The 21,055-nt window shown below is 40.9% G+C and overlaps 1 protein-coding gene across 4 annotated transcripts in view; it reads left to right on the plus strand.

Moving 5' to 3' along the window:
- The first annotated feature begins 700 nt into the window (after nucleotides 1-700).
- The window catches only part of PLPP1 (phospholipid phosphatase 1), a 96,407-nt gene continuing 76,052 nt past the window's right edge, over nucleotides 701-21,055 (plus strand). For 2 of the 4 annotated variants that reach the window (XM_058564083.1, XM_058564084.1), the window contains exon 1: nucleotides 701-770. In XM_058564083.1, the coding sequence (XP_058420066.1) occupies nucleotides 713-770 (58 nt within the window). In that variant the 5' untranslated portion in view covers nucleotides 701-712. The remainder of the gene's footprint in view (nucleotides 771-21,055) is intronic. The other 2 variants (XM_058564080.1, XM_058564081.1) reach the window with 1 other exon arrangement.

The raw sequence follows: 21,055 nt of genomic DNA on the forward strand, positions 1-21,055 counted from the left end.
AGGATGCCGGGTCGGGGGCCTAGCTTTCCCCCTGAGGCAGCAACGGCCGGTAGCGGAGGCAGACAAAGCCGCGTTCGGAGACTACCGGAGCACTGCCGGTGGGAGACACGGCCCTTGCACCTCACAGGAGGTTCCCCCACGCTCCGCCCGGCCGCCGCGCGTCCCATTCGGGGGCGGGCTCTACAGGTCGGGCGGGGCGGGGCCGGCGGCGCTGATTGGCTGGCGCGTTCCGGCCTGGGGTTCCCCGACCCCGCCCCGCCACCCCCTCACTGGCAGCCCAGGCTCTGGCTCGCTCCCTCAGCCCGCGAGGCCGTAACGCTGGCCGGTCCTGCGCTGCCCGGCGGGAGGGGCTGGGCCCGCGTTCCTCCTCCCTTACCGGTCCCCATCCTTAAAGCACGAGTCCGGACGCCCCGCCTGTGGAGAGGGCGCCGGGATCCGGACAGCGAACAGCCGGGGCGAGCCGAGGCCAACTGGGGAGGGCCTGAGGCCCCGGAGCAGCGGGCTGGCACGCGAGCTTCTCGGCCCCGACCGAGTAGTTGCGGGAGCTGCGAGGCGAGGGGTCCTGGGCGCCATTGCCGGCCGTCAGGGCGCCGCCCGGTGCCAGTCCGCCTTCGGCTGCTCTCCCCCGACTGGGAGGAGCCGTAGCTCGGGGCCGGTCTCGTGAATCGGGTGCCTCGTCTGCCGCCCGCGCCGGGCCGCCCGCGCCGTGACCATGTTTGACAAGACTCGGCTCCCGTACGTGGCCCTCGATGTGCTCTGCGTGTTGCTGGGTACGTACGCGCCGCCCGCCCGAGGGGCGTGTGCGCGCGAGCCCGGGGTGGGTGCCCCGTAGGTGCGGGCGTGTGTCCTCTGGGAGGGGCTCGCGGAGAGCCGCGGCCCGGCGTGGGGGCTGTGTGCCTGACGTGCGCGCCTTTGCCGGGCGAGACGCGGAGGGCGGCTTCCGCAGCTCGGGGACCCCGCTTTGCAGCCTGCACCCCGGCTCCCGCGCGGCCGCCGCTGTCTGTCTGTCGCCCGCCGGTGCGCTGAGCCCAGCCCTGCTTGGATGCTGTTCACGCCTCTGCGCTCGGTCCCTTGCTCCTGTCCTCTCTTTCCCGCTCCACTCCCAGCAGAGCGAGGTGGGCTCCTCCTCTCTCTGCTGTCGAGAAGCCTGGTCACTGGCTTATCAGGGTCAGCAGCGAAACTGGAGGTCTGATGCGCTGGGGCTTCTCAGTGACAGGCTCCAGTACCTAGTTTATCTTATTTGTGGGAAGCAGTTTAATTTTTTGTCTATAAAAGGCTAGAACGTTCCTAATTAGAAGGTGTTAACCAGATTGTAAATTGTCGGGTTGTACGTGGATGTGAGGGTGCCAGGTTTCTGCCTGTATGTCAGAATCAGAAGCAGCTTGCCTTTTTGGGGGTTGGGGGGAGTGCCCGAGACCTGCCGTTTCCTTCTCTGCACAGACCTTGCCATGGTGTAGCTTTCCATCTCCTGTGACAGCCCGCAAGAAGGACTAGACATTCTTTGGTTGCAGCAGATTTGGCGTTTTCTTCCTGATGGAAGAGTTCAGTTCTGGGGCTTCTGGTTGCCAGTTGCTCCTTTCTTTTGACGAGAAAAGAGTGAAGTCGTCTGAATAAGGGATAGGCGTTGGAAGGAGGCTCTGTCATGTTTTTTATATGTATTGTGTAAGGCAGTATGTTGTTAACTATTTAAAGGTTACGGGAAAAAAACCCCAACAAGACCAGCTCGGGGTTTGGGTAGTGCTACTTATGTTTAAGTAGCAAAGTAATGGTATTGGCAAGTTGCCAGGGTTGGACAGCTGTGATTTTAGCATCCTAGATGCAGGTCTGAATAATGGCTTTTCAGTGATAGGACATTCCCCAGGTTTTAATCCAGTATTTCACTTTCCTGCCTTAAACCTGACCATTTAGGTGCTTGCAATCTTGCTGAATTCTTATAAAATGTGTTACTGGTTTTTTTTGAGGAAAAATCTTTTTTTATTTATGAAATATCTTTATTGTTTACCAAGACACTTCTTGTAGAGCTCCACAGTGAATTTTAGGAATTAAGTTTAGGAAAGGGAAACACAATTTTGGAACACTATTTTATAGAAACACAAGTAATCCTTTCAGATGTCAGGGCATATTAATAATTACGTTAAAATATATTCAAATTTATTTGCAGTGAAAAGTTTACCTTTTGTAAAGATGTTAAATTTTAAAATGTGTTTTAACCTGTGCTCAGTGTCAGTGGAGCCTGGTTAAACTTCATTTATATTTTAGTGAAGGGAGAGGAAAATGTTTGGTCAGAAGTAATTTTGATAATTCTAATGTATTGGATATTACCCTGTCATTGCCACATATTTTGTACTGTCAGAATTATATATCAGCTTCCCCTTTTCCTACCTTGTGGGAGTTATTAATTTATAAAACAAACATGTTTTTTCTTTGGGCCGAGCACTGTACTAGGACGGATGAAACATAATACTGCTCTGAGGTGGCTGAAGCTAATGTAATTAAACACAGCCATATGGTAGATCTACGGTTTTTTGTTTTTTATTCATATATAATGGAGGAACCTATATGTAGTATGATTTTATAAATTACAGGTTCTGGTAGTCTATATGTTCAACATAATGGAAACATCACGTAATTGTCCTGTAGAGGTAAAAGTAATGTCATTGCTACATTGATCTGACAGTTGCAAGATTTATGATGGCTCTCAAAAAGATAAAATTGTGTTTACAATTTTAAATGTCTTTGATGGTTTAGGAAAAAGCTTGTTTTGGGGACTTATGCATTAAGTGTGTTTTAGGAAAAGATACCTGATCTATTTGAAACACATTTTATCTGTTTTTGTATTACTAGAATTTCTTTTGAAGTAATTCAGTGTATTGTCAAGATAAGCCCCAAATTCCCTTTTCCTAAATAGAAAATGAAGTACTGACTTATTTTAATTTGGTATATAAGATGACATTAGATTTAACAAGATCAACTCTCCGTTACAAACAGCAATGAAAGAGAACAGTGGTACAAGAGATACAAAACTTTTTCATACTGAGTTTTGGAAGACAATATATTTTTATAGCAAACTCACCTTTCTAGTAGAATCTGAGTCATTTTAAATTTGGTTTTTATTCACCTTACTGACGGCAGGAGATTGGCAGCGTAAAATCATCATAGCTTGAAGAGGGTTATCAACTTGGCATTAACTTTTTTCTTTTTCTTTGGAGAATCTACGGGTAAGAGTTGACTATCCCAACAAAAGGATGATTAAGCACTTCATAAATACAGGGTTATGTGAAAGTGATTCATAATTACAATGTGAATATGTTCCAGGTTCTGTTAATGACCACCCCAACATCATACAGTATATCCATTTCAGTATGACGATGTTACGTGATTGTATTACATGGCTACTTCATAATTTTACCAAGGTGTTGTCTGTTGAAGTGATCATTAAACATGTCCTGCATGTGTGCGTGCATGTGCGTGTGAGCATTTCTACCCTAAGTCAACACTATCATCACTGTGAACTGTGAATTCCTCTATATAGTACATCCAAATTATTAGTTCCTTCAGTGGAGCTGGTAAATTCTTGGAAAAAGAGTGAGAATTTTGTGGGAGGATGTGTATTTGATTCCTTTCTGAAGATGGCATAGTCTTCCCATCTTTCTCTGGCTCTTTTGATGATGAGTCTATGATTGTAGAAAAAGCTATAAACATCATCTGAGCACACAAGAAAAGCTGCTCTACAAAGAATGATAGTGGACTGGTATGAAAGTAGCTATGTTTTTGCCCAATGTGTTAAACCGTGTCTTGAATGAAACTTGTTAGTGTTGAATTGCTGAGGGTCATTCCAGATTTTATGCACCATGGCATTAGGCTGTGAATTAATGGACAGTCAGTCTACCAGTTGATTCAGTGCACTTTAATTGAAGGCTAACTCTATGCCAGGTCTATGTTAGGTGCTAGGGATACAAAGATGAATAAGATAATCCCTGCCCTAAAGGAGCTCAGAGTCGAATGAGGGAGAAACATATAAACAAGAGGTTACAATACATCATGATAAGTGTAATAATGGAGGTATGGAATAGGTGCCCTTTGAGTACAAAGAAGGGAGTTGTCTTGGATCTGATAATTATAGATATTTGCGTTGTCTGTTTACTCTTAGAGATGCAGAAATGACAAAAGTTACCTGGAATTACTCTTAGAATCTTTTTTTTTCTTCCCCTACTTGATATGGAACCCAAGTAAGTACCTATTTTTGTGACTCTTTTACAGGCAGTCCCATGATACCTAGAAGAATTAGCTGGAACTGGCAAAACCTTTTTATGTGCCTGTATTTTGCTGGGTGGTAGCCATTTAGAATACCTTTCCGTGCTGCATTTTCTCCTTTTGCTCCTCCAGATCTTTTCTCCACCCTGCTCTGTGCTAAGAAGCGACTTCTATGGACTGTGTCGACTGAGCTCTTGCTTTTGGTTTTTGGTTGACTTTGGCCAATGGGACGTCTGTAGGAGGCCTGGAAGAGCCAGTTCCCTGCTGGTGGATTGTGTTGCCAGAGCTATTCTGTTTTTTGAGTAGGTCCCTGCTTCTGTTCAATGGCCCTCTCTGTAAGCCTGCTACAGTTGCAGGTCTTTCTGAGTTCTGGTAACCCTTTACTTGCCCCTGTAGGCCTAGAAATGATTATGGCTTCCTGATGTTGCTGGCCTGGGAGTATGCCACCATCCCTTGCTGCTTTCCCTAAACCCTGCCTGTACTTTTGAAGATTGTTCCGTCTTTAAATTCTCTTGAATATCTTATTTGAGTGTGCTGTTTTTTTGCTGGAACCCTGCTGATAATATATGCCCCAAACAGATCTGAGGTAGCTTCCCTTTCTGCACTTGACACCAGTTATAACTGCCCATAATACCAGGTGAAGACAGGAGCACAGGGGCCCAAACATTGGCTTTTTTGGAAGGGAGGGGTCATGGTTTCTTTAGCGTGCTCCAAGTGTGGTATCGCCATTATGCCAAATCAAAGTCAATAGATTTAGAGTGAAATCTGGCAGCAAAAGGACATTGGCAGCCAATACTAGGTGGTTGTGGAATCCCCGTTACTTACTCTTCTCCAGTATTTATCTCAAATACTGATGCCATAGGTCATCACCATAATACTGACATCATTCTGCCCCTTAAGTGTTACTGCTAAGGAGTGGTCCCTTTCTCAAAGAAAAAAAAAATCAAATATTTAGTGGAGGATTCTCACTTCCTAAATAGTCTCCAGCATTTTGTGCCTTCCCTTTTCTCCTAACATTTATTTGTTCATTCACTCATTATTGAGTATGTATTTGTTTACTATCTAGTAGGTACTAGGCATTGTGTTAGGTACCAAAGATATAAATAATAAATAAGTCAGTAAATAAACAAATAAGACATAGTGCTTATTCTAATCACTTGCCATTTCAACTTACAAGTTCTATTAAGTAAACTTTTTGCTTCTGACGAAAGTTTACTGGGTTTATTTCTCTGTTTTATATAACTTTTCTCTTTCCTCCCAGCCAAAGAGAGAGGGAAGGAATCTCAAAAAATGAACAAAAGTTTGTCAATCTGGCATATTTTGGGGTCAGACTGGAGTCTTGTTGCAAGGCTTTTTCTACCTTTAAATGGCCCGTTTAGAACAAAAGCAGAGGCCTGGAGGAAACTGCTACTATTTGGCTCTAGTTGGTTTTATACAGTTGAGTTTTAACTTAAATTACCTTGCTTGGAATAGATTGTGGAAATGTTCCGACAATGTTCCCCTCTCTAGATTTTATGCAATGTAAATTCTTCCTTTACAGTCTCTTTGAATTACATACTTTTGGAAACTCATGGATATGTTATGAATCTTTATTATTTTCTTTCTTGTTTAGTCATTTTTGGCTGAACTCTACCCAAGTTTCCTATGTGTTACTTAGCTTGGGGAATTATCCTGATTCTTTTGGATAAGAAATTGAAGTTTAAGTTGTAACTTTTTACCCTACTAAGAAAGAGAGAAGTTTGCAGAAAGTCACTTAACTCCCAGATTTTAAGTGAATCAGTTAACATGTAGCTTCAGTTTTATGGAAAGGAATTTGGAATGTTAATTATCTGCTTCCTCCTAATTTAGGTGTCTTAATTCAGCATTTGGGATGGAGATATACAGTCTATGTAATAAGCTAGTTAGGGATTATAGGGACACTGTCTTGTCTCTCTTTTCTTATTTTCTTTTCAAAAAAGCATTCACCATTCAGATACTATGAACAGTGGTTACAAGTAGCTTTCTTCTTTCCTTCTGTCCCTCTTTTTTCGCTATTTACCTAATTTTTCATTTTTACTACATTTCTCCCCCCTTCCTCCTGCTTCCCTTCTTCCCTTCAACCTTCTTTCTATCTAGATTTAAAGCCCAGATGGCTCAGAGTTGTTTTTTTTTTTTTTTTAAAGATTTTATTTATTTATTTTTCCCCCAAAGCCCCGGTGGATAGTTGTATGTCGTAGTTGCACATCCATTCTAGTTGCTGTATGTGGGACACGGCCTCAGCATGGCCGGAGAAGCGGCGCGTCGGTGCTCGCCCGGGATCCGAACCCGGGCCGCCAGCAGCGGAGTGCGCGCACTTAACCGCCAAGCCACGGGGCCGGCCCTCAGAGTTGTTTTTTACTTAACTGAAACTAGTGTAACATTGGGATTGACTTGTTCTTTATAAGCTATAAGTTTTTCTTTAAAGCATTAGAGAGAGAGCATAGCCTAGTGATGGACTCTGGCTCCAGACTGCCCAGGTTCATATTCCAGCTCCTCCATTTACTAGCTGTGTGACCTTGGGCAAGTTTCCTCTTGGTGCCTCTGTTTCCTCAGCTGTATAATGATAAAAGTACCTACCTCATATGGTTGTTGTGAGGCTTAAATGAGTCAGTATGTAAAAGGGTTAGAGCAGTGCTTTGTACTTCATATGCATGATATGTTTGTCAAAATTAATCCTCTATAATCCTACCAACTATAATAATTATTTTAGTAGAAATAACATCAAATAGTTTTGTATTAGGGACAAAAACACTAACACACTTCAAAATGTTTCCCTTGAGAACTCATGGAATGTCTTTGATGCTTACAGAGCATCTTGAAATAGTATTTTATCAGTCATGTGTAAAAACCACATATATAATCTCCAAGTGGTGGTAATCCCAGCTATGGTGGAAATTGATCTGTATAGGTCTGTGGTAAAATGTAATTAAACAAATGGAAAAACTGTTACTTTATACAGTGGTAAGTCCTGAATTTCAACTTAATCAAGAAAATGGAATTAGCTCTACTCTAGTCACTTTCACTATTTTTATTGCCAAGGTCTTAGAATTGTTCACTCCCCATGTAAAAGGTAGACTTAATATTCCTAAAATTTTTGAATGACCTTAATTGTACATCCTCATTTGTGTGAATTTTATTATTTGAATTCCTCTCTGCAATTAAGCAGACCAGAAAAACTGTTGTAATTTCTCTCTGAATCCCCCTCCCTCTTACCCTTGTTTTTCAAGCAGATATTTATTTTGATATATGTTAACCTGAATTATGATTTTTCTTTTGGTGAGGAAGATTGGCCATGAGCTAACATCCGTGCCATCTTCCTCCATTTTGTATGTGGGACGCCACCACAGCATGGCTTGATGACCAGTGTGTAGGTCTTTGTCCGGGATCCAAATCCGTGAACCCTAGGCTGCTGAAGCGGAGTGTGTGAACTTAACCACAACGCCATTGGGCCAGCCCTGAGGATTATAACTTTTGAATGCAGGTTGACTGGTCCAGATTTGGGAAAGGAGGTAATAAATGGAGAGGGTGAGGAAGAAGGGATTGGGAGAACTAATTGGCTATAAAAGCAATGATTATTTTAGGTGGCCTAAATGTTTTATCACCTCCTTAATTCTATGTGATATAGCTTCAGAGTCAATTTCTGCTTACCATATTTTGAGTATGTGTCTGCTGTCTAAAGAAGGCACTTTAATTTTTTGTGTGTGTGTGTGTGTGAGGAAGATCAGCCCTGTGCTAACATCTGCCAATCCTCCTCTTTTTTTGCTGAGGAAGACTGGCCCTGGGCTAACAGCCGTGTCCATCTTCCTGCACTTTATATGGGACGCTGTCACAGCATGGCTTGCCAGGCAGTGCGTTGGTGCGCGCCTGGGATCCGAACCGGCGAACCCTGGGCTGCCACAGCGGAGCATGCGCACTTAACCGCTTGTGCCACCTGGGCTGACCCCCTGCACTTTAATTTTTCATAACTCAAACTCCTAATAACTACTAAGAATTTTCCAGGAGGGTATATCATACTAGAAGATGTAACTAATTTGCCCCTGTCCAGTAATACACCCACAATAGTTTTTCTTCAAATAGCATCGTTGTTGTAGGCATTCCTACACAGGGAGGGAAGACCTTTGTCCTTCACATTGTTTCATGTGAGTCATGTGTATAGAGGTCACAGTCACCTTAGGTAACTCATTCCAGCAGATATAGTTGGTTTAGTTCTCAGTTGTCACTGCTTGGAAATGTTTCCTGAATCTTTTTCAGGGTGGGGTGCCCAGGAAAATGACATATAGGAAATGTGTAGCGGATGAGCTCTTGAGTTAATTGGCAGCTTGTTAAGCCAGGTTCTGCCTTGCCTTTTGGCTCATTTACGTCAGCAGTAAGAGAGATGGGTTGGCTGCCTAGGTGCTCGAGAGGTAAATGAGGAGAAGAGAAGAAAACCATTATTTATTGAATGCCTAAATGAGCCTTAGGTAAATGTCTTACATAAACTCATGTAGTCATCACAAAACTCTGTGAGGTGTTAGCCTCATTTTATGCCCTAGCACTGGGGATACAAAAATGGGTGGAAAAATAAAACAAAACCCATGGATCTCAAATAGCTTCTTGCTTACTGTAGAAGACACACTCATAAGAAACAATGACAATACTGTATGGTAAGTTCAGTGCCTGATATGTCCTAGCACAGAGGTTATTAAGAGTGAGACAGGGTCTCCATTCTCAAGAGGTATGGAGAGCCTTATAAGGGGAGATAGGTAGATAGTTTAATGAAGTCTATCTATATTTCAAAAGAATTTCTCCTGAGACCATTGCTTTTACTTTCCAGCAGAGATAGTGTAAATCTTTGGGAACATTACTTTTGGCTAGTGATAAATTCTGGAAATAATTCCTATAGATAGTTCAGAATCCATCTATATTATTGGATGAAAACACTGTAATGAGGGTGGTTAGAAAGAGTGTGGTACATGGTTAGCATTCAGATCTTAGTTACGTGAATGAATAGGCAATATACTTGAGTCAGCCATTCTTCCGGATTTGAATTCTAGCTCCATCTATTACTAACTGTATGACATTGGGCAGGTCACTTCAACTCTCTATGAAATTTCCTCATCTAATGAGGAAAAAGATGATGCTAATAGTGCCTCCCTCATAGTGCTGTGACATTAGATGAGATAATGAATGAGACAATGTATGTGAGGTGTTTAGCATAGTCCTGGCTTGTGCTGCAGTTGTTATCATTATCATTATTAAGCTAATAAACCAATTTGGTACCACTGACCCAGTCTTATTTAAATTTGATCTCACATGCTGGTGACTTTTCTTTTGGAACATTATTTGGTGTAGTTCTAGCTTCAGTTTAAATAGTATTGAAATTTGAACCTGGTTTGTATTTCACTTTTTAGTGCCCAGATCACAATGGGAAATGTTTTTATTACTTCTAACATATTTCTTTCTGTAATTAGATGCCTCACTCAGATCTTCTAATTTTACTTCTAGGTGAGCAATAGTCCCACAGCTCTTATGCAGGGTGCCCAAATGAATGTTCATGATTGGAGAGAGAACAGCAAACTATAAATAGGAATGACCAAAGATGTGTGTGAGTTGGGAATGGCATGGTTTGAATAGTCATAACTTCTCTTGGTACTCAGCTCCTAAAACATGAAGATTTTATTTCTTGAATATAAACTGGTCAAGAGCTAACTTGCAGTGTAGGTTGAAGGAGCTAAACACAACCAGTTCTCATCATAACTTCTTTTGATCAATAAGAATTTGTCCTTTCTTCTTTCCATAGAGTTTATGAAATAGATGTATATATAGTGATCACACCTGTCTGCAGTGTTCTGGGATAATCCTAATTTTAGGTAATAGTCTACTTCATAGAGGCAGTTTGTTAAATATATGACTAAGTATAATTCAAATTCATGCTTTTATTTTTCCTTAAAAAACTATTTTTAAAAGAAACACACTTTTTCAAATGATATCCCAATTTGATTTGGAAAATATACCTACCATAGTTATGCAGTGTAGCAGAAGCAAGTGACATTTGTTGTGTTTTACTTTTTTTCAAATGGCATGGATAAGAGAAAGGAATTTTAAATGTGCTCCTTTCCAGATAGTGTCTGTGTCTGACCCAGTGGCCCAGTTGGAGAAAAGGTTTCTTAAACTGTGATGTTATCAAAACTTGTTAAGCAGGTTATGGGTAATACTCAACTTTGTAACTACTGTTGGATATCTACATTAATACTAACTTTGTCTCACAATGTGAGTGAGATTCTAAGTGCTGCCATTGAATGTAGTCTAATTACTAACCAGATTTAATAATAAATAAGTAAATTACCTTTTATGAAGGTAAGGTGTTGGATAGTCTTTGCCCCTTGCTTAGGATTTGACGTTGTGGATGATTTTTCAGTGAGTGGCAATTTGTTTATATAACTTTATTTAAAGGGTTCAAAGTGTGATCTAATAGTGAAAAACAATTGCCTTGGAAGTCAAATTCTGATCTTGGTTCTGCTGTTCTTTCTGGTCACATGGGCAAGATCACATGAGTTGCTTCATTTACTCATATGTAAATTATGATGAGAATAATGTTTGCCTTGTCTGTCTCTCAGGATCACAGTGGTAAGCAAACTTTGCTTATTAAGGAGAGTCAGTTGCTGCAGGATATATTGCAGCAGTTGAAAGCAGTGGACTCAGGGTAGGAAGACAAAGGGCACCTCGTATACAAGGAGATGTTTTGAGCAACTGCAGCAGACCTGTAGGAGATGAATTATAAATCTAGCCTGGCCAAGAATGAGGTGAATGTTGTCAGCAGAAAATAGGAAGAAGCTGAAGACTGATTGAAGTGTTTAGGAAGTAGTGATATAGGAAAAATGGGCCCTGATACAGAATAACGTAGGCCCACTGCTTGAGTTTCTTCTTTTGCCATACATAGGTACACGACTTTATCAGTGAGCAAGTGACTCATGAAACCTTGCGACTAGTTCATTATTTTTGTCAGTCATTCTGTGAGAAATGGTGACATATGCTACCTTGAGAAGCCAAAACAAAATATAATTTGGTCAGACTCACTGAAATTTCAGTGAAGGGAGATTTTCAGTTTTAAAAAAGATAAAGATTAATGTTCACCTATCATTTAATTAAAAGAAAAACAAAAACAAAAGAAAAGGAACCACAATTGTAACTTAGTCTGCTGAATATCAGGAGATTGTCATCTCTATCAACAGAAGTTTGTCTTCAGCGAAGTCTGTCAAATTCTTTTGGCAAAGATATGACACACCGGGGGGATCTCTTCTAACACTGAATCTGCTCTTTATTCTATTCCAGTGACCTGCAGAATAATAAATAGGAGAGAGATCTTCTTTAAAATAGAATAATTACATTATCTAAGATTGTGTTTCTATTTTCCTTAGTACTAGTCTTGCAGTTCATTTGTTAGCTAATTAATGATTGGAATGGTGAGACCTCAATGTTACTGTGTAGCTGTAGCTGGCAGAATGATTTATTACTATGTACGGCACTGGGATATAGATATCGTTGAACAGTTAAGGAATGTCATCTGCCCTATAGCCATGGAAACCCAACACCAATTAGAAATATATGCACCAGAATTAAAATACCATGGCCAAAGTTGTAAGACAATCTTGACAAAATTGAATCCTATTTAAGAGCCTTATCTTTTATTTGCTAATAATTTGAAACTTACATTTAAAAGCATTGAACTATTCAATAGTCATGCCTCAAATTTTAAACTCAAGTGAGCCTCTATAGCCCAGAGGCCCTGATGTAGACTTAGGCTAAATAAATGTCTTCTGATAAAAAGGGAGGCAAAGAGAAGAGTGAGGAAAAGGAAAATAAAAAATGGAAGAAGTAAATATTGCTGGATGGTCTGTTTTTGCCTTCTACGAGGAGTTCAGGAGAGGATGAAGCTTCTTTGAGAGGAAGAAGGACAATGGGATTAATTAAGAGGATGTACTTCATGGGGCCTGCGATTGCTGCCCAGTAAAGAGGTTGTGGTGGAGATTCTGACTTTCAGCGAGATAGATCTAAGTGTCACATCTATAGTGATTTAAATTTCTTGAAGTAAGGAATTTGTCCTTTAGGTTGGTCAATTAATTTAACCTAAATTTAGGATTTACTAGGTAAAAAAGGCAGATCGCTGGAAAAAATTTGTGGTAGCTTCCCTTATTTCATGTCTTCAGAATTTTCATAAAGAATGAAATATTGAGATTGGGAGACAGCGTAACTTGGTCGAATATTTTGTAAGTTAAAGTTGTAATAAAAGCAGAGTAGTTTGGAATTTTGAATTGTCAGATGTATCAAATAGAATTGTGGAAGAAATGTATAGTTCATATAGGGGCTAGCCATAGACATGTTTTCTGAATTATCTGAATATAATTCAGGAGAAGGTGTTTATGTTATAGGAGATAAAGACATAAAGTATTTTCTTTAATAAAGGGTGAGAATGGGTACTTTTTGAGTGGGTTAGCATCATATCCCCAAAATAAGTGGTAAATGGACTGTTGTACCATTTTAAAGAGGTTAGAATGTAGGGCAAGTCTTACCTTGCAATTTCAACAGAACTTTATTAAAATATTTTGTATTTTATCAAGATATGAAATAAATTTCCATTTATTTTTACTAAGGTATAGAAGTTTTACAGAATTTTTTTTTTTTTTTTGTATGCATGGGATGCATAAAAGTTAAGAATAGGGACACTGGAAACATACGAGTCTGAGTCTGAATCCTAGTTCTATCATCTACCATTAGGGTAAATCACTCGAGTTCACAACTTCAATTACTTTATCTGAAAAGGGCTGAGTCTTCCTCTGTATATTCTCCTTGGCATATGGCCCAGTATGTGCTGCATAGTAGGCATTTGTTTATTCCACAAATATTAGTTCCTCATATATTGTGTGCCAGGGTCTGTCTTAGGCAGTGGAGATGCATATAATCACACAAGTAAATATAAAGATTTTATTTATTTATTTATTTCCCCCCCAAAGCCCCAGTGGATTGTTCTATGTCATACCTGCACATCCTTCTAGTTGCTGCATGTGGGACGCAGCCTCAGCATGGCCGGAGAAGCGGTGCCTCGGTGCGCGCCCGGGATCCGAACCCGGGCCGCCAGCAGCGGAACACGCACACTTAACAGCCAAGCCACGGGGCCGGCCCACACAAGTAAATATAAAAATGAACCAATAAGTGCTAAGAAGGAGAGTTAAGTGTGCTATGAGAGTTTCTAAAAAGGGTTTTGAATAAGGAAAATGGGGTAGCTTTTTAAAATGATGACTTTCGGGGCCAGCCCTGTGGCGTAGCAGTTAAATGTGCGTGCTCTGCTACTGGCGGCCGGGGTTCGGATCCTGGCAGTGCCCCAAGGCACTGCTTGTCAGGCCGCGCTGTGGCAGCGTCCCATATAAAGTGGAGGAAGATGGGCACAGATGTTAGCCCAGGGCCAGTCTTCCTCAGCAAAAAGAGGAAGATTGGCATGGATGTTAGCTCAGGGCTGATCTTCCTCACAAAAAAAATAAATAAAATGATGACTTTGGCTGCAGGGTAGAATAATAGATTAGAGCTAGAAAAGAAGGGATTTAGGGAGATCAGTTGGGAGGCTGTTGAAATGGTCCAAATGAGATAATGAGATAATGGTGGTAAGACTAAAGAGATGGTGGTGGAGAAAAGTTGATGGATTTGAGAGATATCTGGGAAGTAAAAGTAAAAAAAGTTTTGGTGACATGTTGAATGTGGGGAGTCAGAAATATCAAGGATAGTTCTGAAAGTTCTGGCTTGTATAATTGGATGGATATTGGTTCCTGCCAGTTACTGAGCTGGGGGAGCACAGGAGAGAACCTGATTTAAGATAGAAAGGAGGATGGAGAGGAGATAGTGGGTTTGGTTTTGAACATGTTATGTTTAAGGTGCCTTTGAAGTTTCCAGGTGGATGTATCAAATCCTTGTTTGGATAAATGGGTCTGCAACTCAGAGGAGTGGTCTGACTTTATGGAGTCATTGGCATATTTGTGGTTATTGAAGTCATGAGAATTGATGAAATCTTAGGAAGAAGTTTCAAAGTCAGTAGGAACGAAGTTTAGGACTGAGCTTTGAGAAACACCAACATTTCAATTGGTTGGAAAAGGGGAAGAACACCAAGACTGAGAGGGAACACTTTAAAAACCAGAAGACTGTTTTTGGAAAACCAAGTGAAGAGAGTGCCTCTCAAGGAGAGAGTGGTAACAATGTCCACATTCTCCTGAAAAGTCAAGTAAGATACTGTCTGGAAAGTGTCCATTGTGTTTAGTTATGCAAAGGTCATTGATAACCTTATGTAAAGCCATTTCTAAATTGGAGTCGACTGAGAAGTGGGTAGTTGGTGAAGAAATGGAAATTGTGGGTATTGGTAATTATTTTAAAAAGTTGGACTGAGAAGGAAGAAGGTAGCAGCTTAAGGGAGAAGACATCCAAATATTGGCTGAATAAATAAATGTACCTCATGGGCCTTCTTGAGAAGATTCCAAGCACAGGCCAGCAGGATCATTTCTGAAAATGGGAAGAAACTCAGTTAGGGATATCAGCTGAAACACTAATAGGCTGGGATAATAGGTTGTCATAGTTTCCTATGATGTGCTGGATGAGGGAAGAATGATCTTGCCAGGTAGAGGAATACCATTTTTAAATCAATGGTATAGGAATAGGTAAACTCCTATTTAACAGAACCCTCTTTGCTGAGAACAATGGATTACTTGATACTGTTATTTTCCGAAGTAACTGTTACCAAGTATGGTGGAATTTGGGATTTGGAGCTTGGTAGATTGGTCTCAAATTCTGCTTTGCTATATATTCTTGCTTCAGGTCACACAGCTGGTTATTTAGTCTTGCAGAGCTTCAGTTTCTTCACTTGCATAATGGAGAAAATATTGTCCACTTCACAGATTTGTTAGGAATAAATGAGAATAATAAAGCTCCTGGTACTTAGTAGGCACTCAACAAACTAATGTCTGCCCATCTTTTTTTCTTGCTTTCCAGGGTAGCTGCTGTTTATTGTGTAGTTTCAGCATTGTATGTTTGCCCTTAGCCTTAAAGGAATAATTTGTGGGAGTCCTTCCTTTTTCAACTTATCTTCTGTATAAAATAACTTGAGTGGTACAAACACACATTTTTGGGAAAACGGATATATGATTTGCACTGCAATAATCATAACCATTAAAAAAAGAATTTTACCAAACTTTTTTTGGCTTGTGTGCCTTTAAAAAAAAGTGTGTGTGTTTTAAACAAAGCTTACTAATTTAGATACGCCACTTTGGTGACTTCCTGCCAAAGTAAGAGTTTTTATGTTTTTGTTCTGAGACACACCTTAGTATAACTTTACTTTAGTTTCTGGACCCTTGCCATTTGGCATAATTTCAGACTAGATGTGATAGATCCACATAAATACTTTAAAGATTTAAAATGCACAATACATTTTTTATTTGGGGGGCATGTGAACTGTTAAAAGCAGTTGAGGTCTCAGGTCTGTATTTTATTTGGCTGTTTATTTAACATTTTTTATTTGTCGTTTTGATTCTTGAATTATTTTCTACTCATATTTTGAGCACTGAGATAACTAATTTTGTAGCAAGATGGTGAAATTAAGTCAATTTGATTTCTTTTTTTTTTTTTGTGACGAAGATCGGCCCTGAGCTAACATCTGCCAATCCTCCTCTTTTTTTCTGCTGAGGAAGACTGGCCCTGGGCTAACATCCATGCCCATCTTCCTCTACTTTATATGGGATGCTGCCACAGCATGGCTTGACAAGCAGTGCATCGATGCACACCCAGGATCCGAACTGGCGAACCCCGGGTCACCGCAGTGGAGTGCAAGCACTTAACTGCTTGCGCCACCGGGCTGGCCCCTAAGTCAATTCGATTTCTTTTCTTCGACTTCGGTTGCTAAAGCAGTCTCTTTAAAGGTTTTTTTGTTTTTTGTTCCCCTTTTTCTCCCGAAAGCCCCAGTAGATAGTTGTATGTCATAGTTACACATCCTTCTAGTTGCTGTGTGTGGGACGCCGCCTCAGCATGGCTGGACAAGCAGTGCGTCGGTGCGCTCCCGGGATCTGAACCCAGGCCTCCAGTAGCGGAGTGCGTGCACTTAACCTCTAAGCTACAGGGGCGGCCCCTCCTTAAAGGTTTTAAAATCGACTCCCAACCATCACCATACACAGCCTCTTAAGAGGCATTTGTGTATTTGCCTTTCTAGAGGATGACTACCCTAGAATTTTTATAAGGGCATTAGAGTTTGCCAGCTTTATTCAAGAACCAATATAATAGTAAACACACACTTGTTATTCTATGGAATATAGGCCTTAACTGCTGAATGGGAGGAGTCATCTCTTGCCCATCTACCAATAAGGGAGACTTCGTTGATTAAGGGAAGTTAGTGGATGAGATTGCTAGGACTGGAAGTCTCATTGGTGGTTCAAAGAGAGAAATAACTTAACCAGGTGTTCTCACCTGAACACAGGAGGCTTCGTTTGACAAGTTTAAATGATACCCAGATAAAACCCTACAGGTCATAATTTCTTTAAAGATTAAATAAACTCTGTTGAAACTGTACTTCAAAGAGGAAACTTCCCCTTGATTCGCTATCCTACATTGTCTTTGAAATTTGTTGGCTAATTACAAGCCTTTGAAGAAAGAGACAAGTAAAATACATGTAGTTAATATTTGATGAAATATTCCTGTGCATATAGATTTTCCAAGTTAAAAATTACTTTTTTACTAGAGGAGCCTTCTCATATCTTGTTTCTTTCTGCAAAGGTATACAGTTTGTGATATATTTTACTATTTTGATTTTGGAAATACATGGTATTTCATTGTATAGATTTAGCATAATGTACTTAACTATCATACATGAATTAAGTGTTGTGATAGATTTATGTATACATCAGGTCCATGGGGACTCAGAGAGTGAGCAGTGGTTGTGAGGGTTGTAGGCAAAGGAGAAAGATCAGGGAATAAGCATTTATTAAGCTCTTTTAATGTGTCAGGTGCTGTGTTAGGCATATTACTAGGCTCTTAGTTTACAACAGTTCTGAGAGGTATGTAAATAGTATTTATTCGAATTTATCATCTGAGGAAACCAAGCTCAGATAAGTAAGTAATTTGCCCATGCTCACTCAAGTAGTAACTGGGAAAATGACCAAGTAAACCCAGCTAGGCATATCTGACTACAAAGCACCAGCTCTATGCAGGACCCTGCCACACGAAAGGAAAGATTCCATGAGTAGCTGAATAGAAGCTAGAATGGCAAGTAGGTGTTAGCTAGGTGGAGGCGGCAGGGTCATTGCGTTGAGCATGGCAGGAGGTTTGAAACAGGTGAGGGGAGTATGAGAGGCGATATGAGGCTTAAACCAATATTTAGGTTTTTAAAAAAGTTCATATATAGTAAAACTCATTCTTTTGTTATACAGTTCTATGAATTTAGAGTCACGTAACCACCACACAATCAAGATACGGGACTGGTCTGTTACCCCCCAAATTCTCTCATGCTGCTCTTTTGTAGTCAGCTCCTCATACCATCCTCCATCTCTGGCAAACACTCATCTGTTCTACATCCTATAATGTCATGTAAATGGAATGTCATATAAATGGAATCATACAGTATGTAGCCTTTTTTTTTTTAAACTTTATTTGTTTATTTTTCCCCCCAAAGCCCCAGTAGATAGTTGTATGTCATAGTTGCACATCCTTCTAGTTGCTGTATGTGGGACTCGGCCTCAGCATGGCCGGGGAAGTAGTGCGTCGGTGCGCACCCGAGATCCGAACCCCGGGCCGCCAGCAGCGGAGCGCACGCACTTAACTACTAAGCCATGGGGCCGGCCAGTATGTAGCCTTTTGAGTCTGGCCTCTTCACTTAGCATAAGGCATTTCTAATTAGGCAACCATTAATGATGTAAATGTTACTGTACAATTTTGCTTTAATTTTTTGCCTCCCTCAAAATGTGCTTATATTATCCCCAACTCCAATTTCATGTAAACAGAATGTTTTTTTGGCTGAAAAATTATTGTAGTTATAGCTTCAAATACCAGAGAAGCCCAAAATAGGTTCCTGATAAGTGCCCAGGAGAAAGTAAAATAGAATAAAAAAAAATCAGCTGTCTCTCCCCACACCCTTGCTATTTGCATATAGAAACCCGCATGGGAAGTTTCTTACTGATTGTGACCTTTGCCAGCTTGTAAGAGAAAGGGAACAGCTGTTACCATGAGGGAGTGGAAGGAATTAATGTTGTTCCTGGCCAGTTGGCACTGTGTGCCTTTCTGGGGAGGGAGCAGCAGGTGACCAACTTCTTGCTTTTTATTTTTGTTAGTGTATAAATAAATAGGCTAACTTGTTTTTTTGTGCAGAAATCTCACAGTCCATAGTAAAATAACCTGCCTTTACAGTCGTTCTGGATTTTTTTTTTAAAAAAGCTGGTTAAATATATACAAAGATTTATTTTAAGTGTCTTAATGAACTCAGAGACTCCAAGGTTGAGGATATTATAGGTAGTTATTGACACAAAACCACAAAAAGCAAAAACCTTCTTTGGTAAATGTCACTTATATTCAAACTGCCGTTTCTCGTTTTTGTCTCAACTTAAAAAAAAAAAAAAAAAACAAAAACCCGGCAAGATAACTAAGTACTTTTTATAGTAAAACCATGATAGCCACAGAGAGGTGGTGACCAGAATGTAGGTGTCGCTAACAGCTGAGGGTGCACTGTTCTTTGAACTCTTACCCCTGGATACTTTGCGTACCATCTCTGTGAATCACACCCAAATATACAGTGCTCTCTCCCACCCACCCCTCCCACCTGGCTTCTGGCACTTCCCCTTCACCTCTACGTTGTACAAACTCATTTTCATGCAGTACAGCTTTTACCATATCCTTTCTTGCTCATGAGACAGTGCTGATTTTTCATTTCTTGTTGAAACATATCCACATTATTTACCTGGAATTGAAAATCCTCATACTGTAGTTTGCTTTGCCTATTCGTATTTCTTTTATTCCCCCTTTCCCTCTACCCTACTTTAGTTGGATCATCCTGTTTTTTTTTTTTTTATTGACTGGCAACAGATTGAGCTCAGTTATCAATCTTTAACTTATTTCTAATTCCATTTCCCGTTGCAGTTATTTTGAATGTTTTCCTACTCTATTAAAACCTCCAGTTATCCCCTGCTCTCCTCATTTTTTTAGCAGATGGTATTGTTTCCCACTTCATTTAGAAGGCTTTAGAGGGGTGGGCCCCGTGGCTTAGCGGTTAAGTGCCTGCTCTGCTACTGGCGGCCCGGGTTCGGATCCCAGGCGCGCACCGACGCACCACTTCTCCAGCCATGCTGAGGCCGCGTCCCACATACAGCAACTAGAAGGATGTGCAGCTATGACATACAACTATCTACTGGGGCTTTGGGGAAGAAAAAAAGGGGGAAGATTGGCAATAGATGTTAGCTCAGAGCCGGTCTTCCTCAGCAAAAGGAGGAGGATTACCATGGACGTTAGCTCAGGTCTGATCTTCCTCACAAAAAAAAAAAAAAAAAAAAGAAGGCTTTAGAGTCAGATAAGTACATGTTTGAATCCTGATTGCACCACTTACTATCAAGGCTGATAGCAAGTATATGTCTGGATCTTCCCTTTCCCTGCCCAGAACCCTCCACTGTCCTGGTCCCTCCCGTGGACCCTCTAACACAACTGAAAGGTTGAAGCAGAACCCAGCTCCTCCAGCAGCTGGCATCTGTTCTGAGTGGCCAGTGCTGGTGCAGTACTAGTTGTTAAATATTTTTAATTTCAACCTTATTATATGTATGACTTTAATTAAGTTACTTATCCTCTCTGAGTCATCCTCTCATCTTTAAAATGGGGATAATAATACCTGTTTTACAAGGTAATGACTCTTCATTCGTTCATCAGATATTTGTTGAGGGCCTACCTTGTTCTAAGCACTGACTTAGTTGCTTGGGATATGTCAGTGAACAAAACAAAAATATCTGTACCTTCTTGGAGCTTGTGTTCTAGTATTGTGAGGATTAAATGAAAATTAATGTTAAATGTTCAGTGTGATGCAGGCACATAGAGGTGCTCCCAGTGTCCCCTTTCTCCCCCTTTGCAACTTTGTTTTCATCAGGACCAAAAGGCCACAGGGAGTTTGTGTGTGGGGAACGGTGAAGCCAACACTAATAACTGGGCGTGGCCTCCCCAAAGAGGACCCAAGGCCTGACTGCATCCCATAGCAATGCAAATGAAATGGGAAGCTTTTTTTTTTTTTTTTTTTTTTGTAAAAAACCCTATCCGCCCCTGCTCTTGACAGCCTTGGTTGTCTACCTATGCTTACATTTCTTCCCACGGATCTAGCTCTGTGCATTCGTCCCCATTCTCAAATCCTTCTCCCTCCTCCGCCGTTCCACCACCTCAGCTCACTATTATCTTTTGCACTATAAACAAAAACAAAAAAATTTTACCCTTCTTCTGCCGTGTTTGTCCTTCAAGTATGGACCAAGTTCTCCCCTTACTTTCTTTTATCAGAAGACATTTTAAAGTTGTCTCTGTCCACTCACTCGTTCACTCCTTAATTCTTTTTGGTCTTTTGTTCTTACTCCAAGTGCTGCAGGCCTTCTGTCAGGGTTCATCAGTAACCTCTTGTCTGTTTTTTTTCTACTCAGCTTCTTTGTAACTGGCATCTGTTAAGACCATGTGACCTCAGTGAGTTCATGGCCTCATCGATCTGCCTGGGTTTGAATCCTAATTCTGCAGCCTAAGTGGCCTTGGGCGGGTTTATTCATCTTCAAAA

Source organism: Diceros bicornis, chromosome 20, assembly GCF_020826845.1.
Source record: "Diceros bicornis minor isolate mBicDic1 chromosome 20, mDicBic1.mat.cur, whole genome shotgun sequence".
Taxonomy (NCBI): domain Eukaryota; kingdom Metazoa; phylum Chordata; class Mammalia; order Perissodactyla; family Rhinocerotidae; genus Diceros; species Diceros bicornis.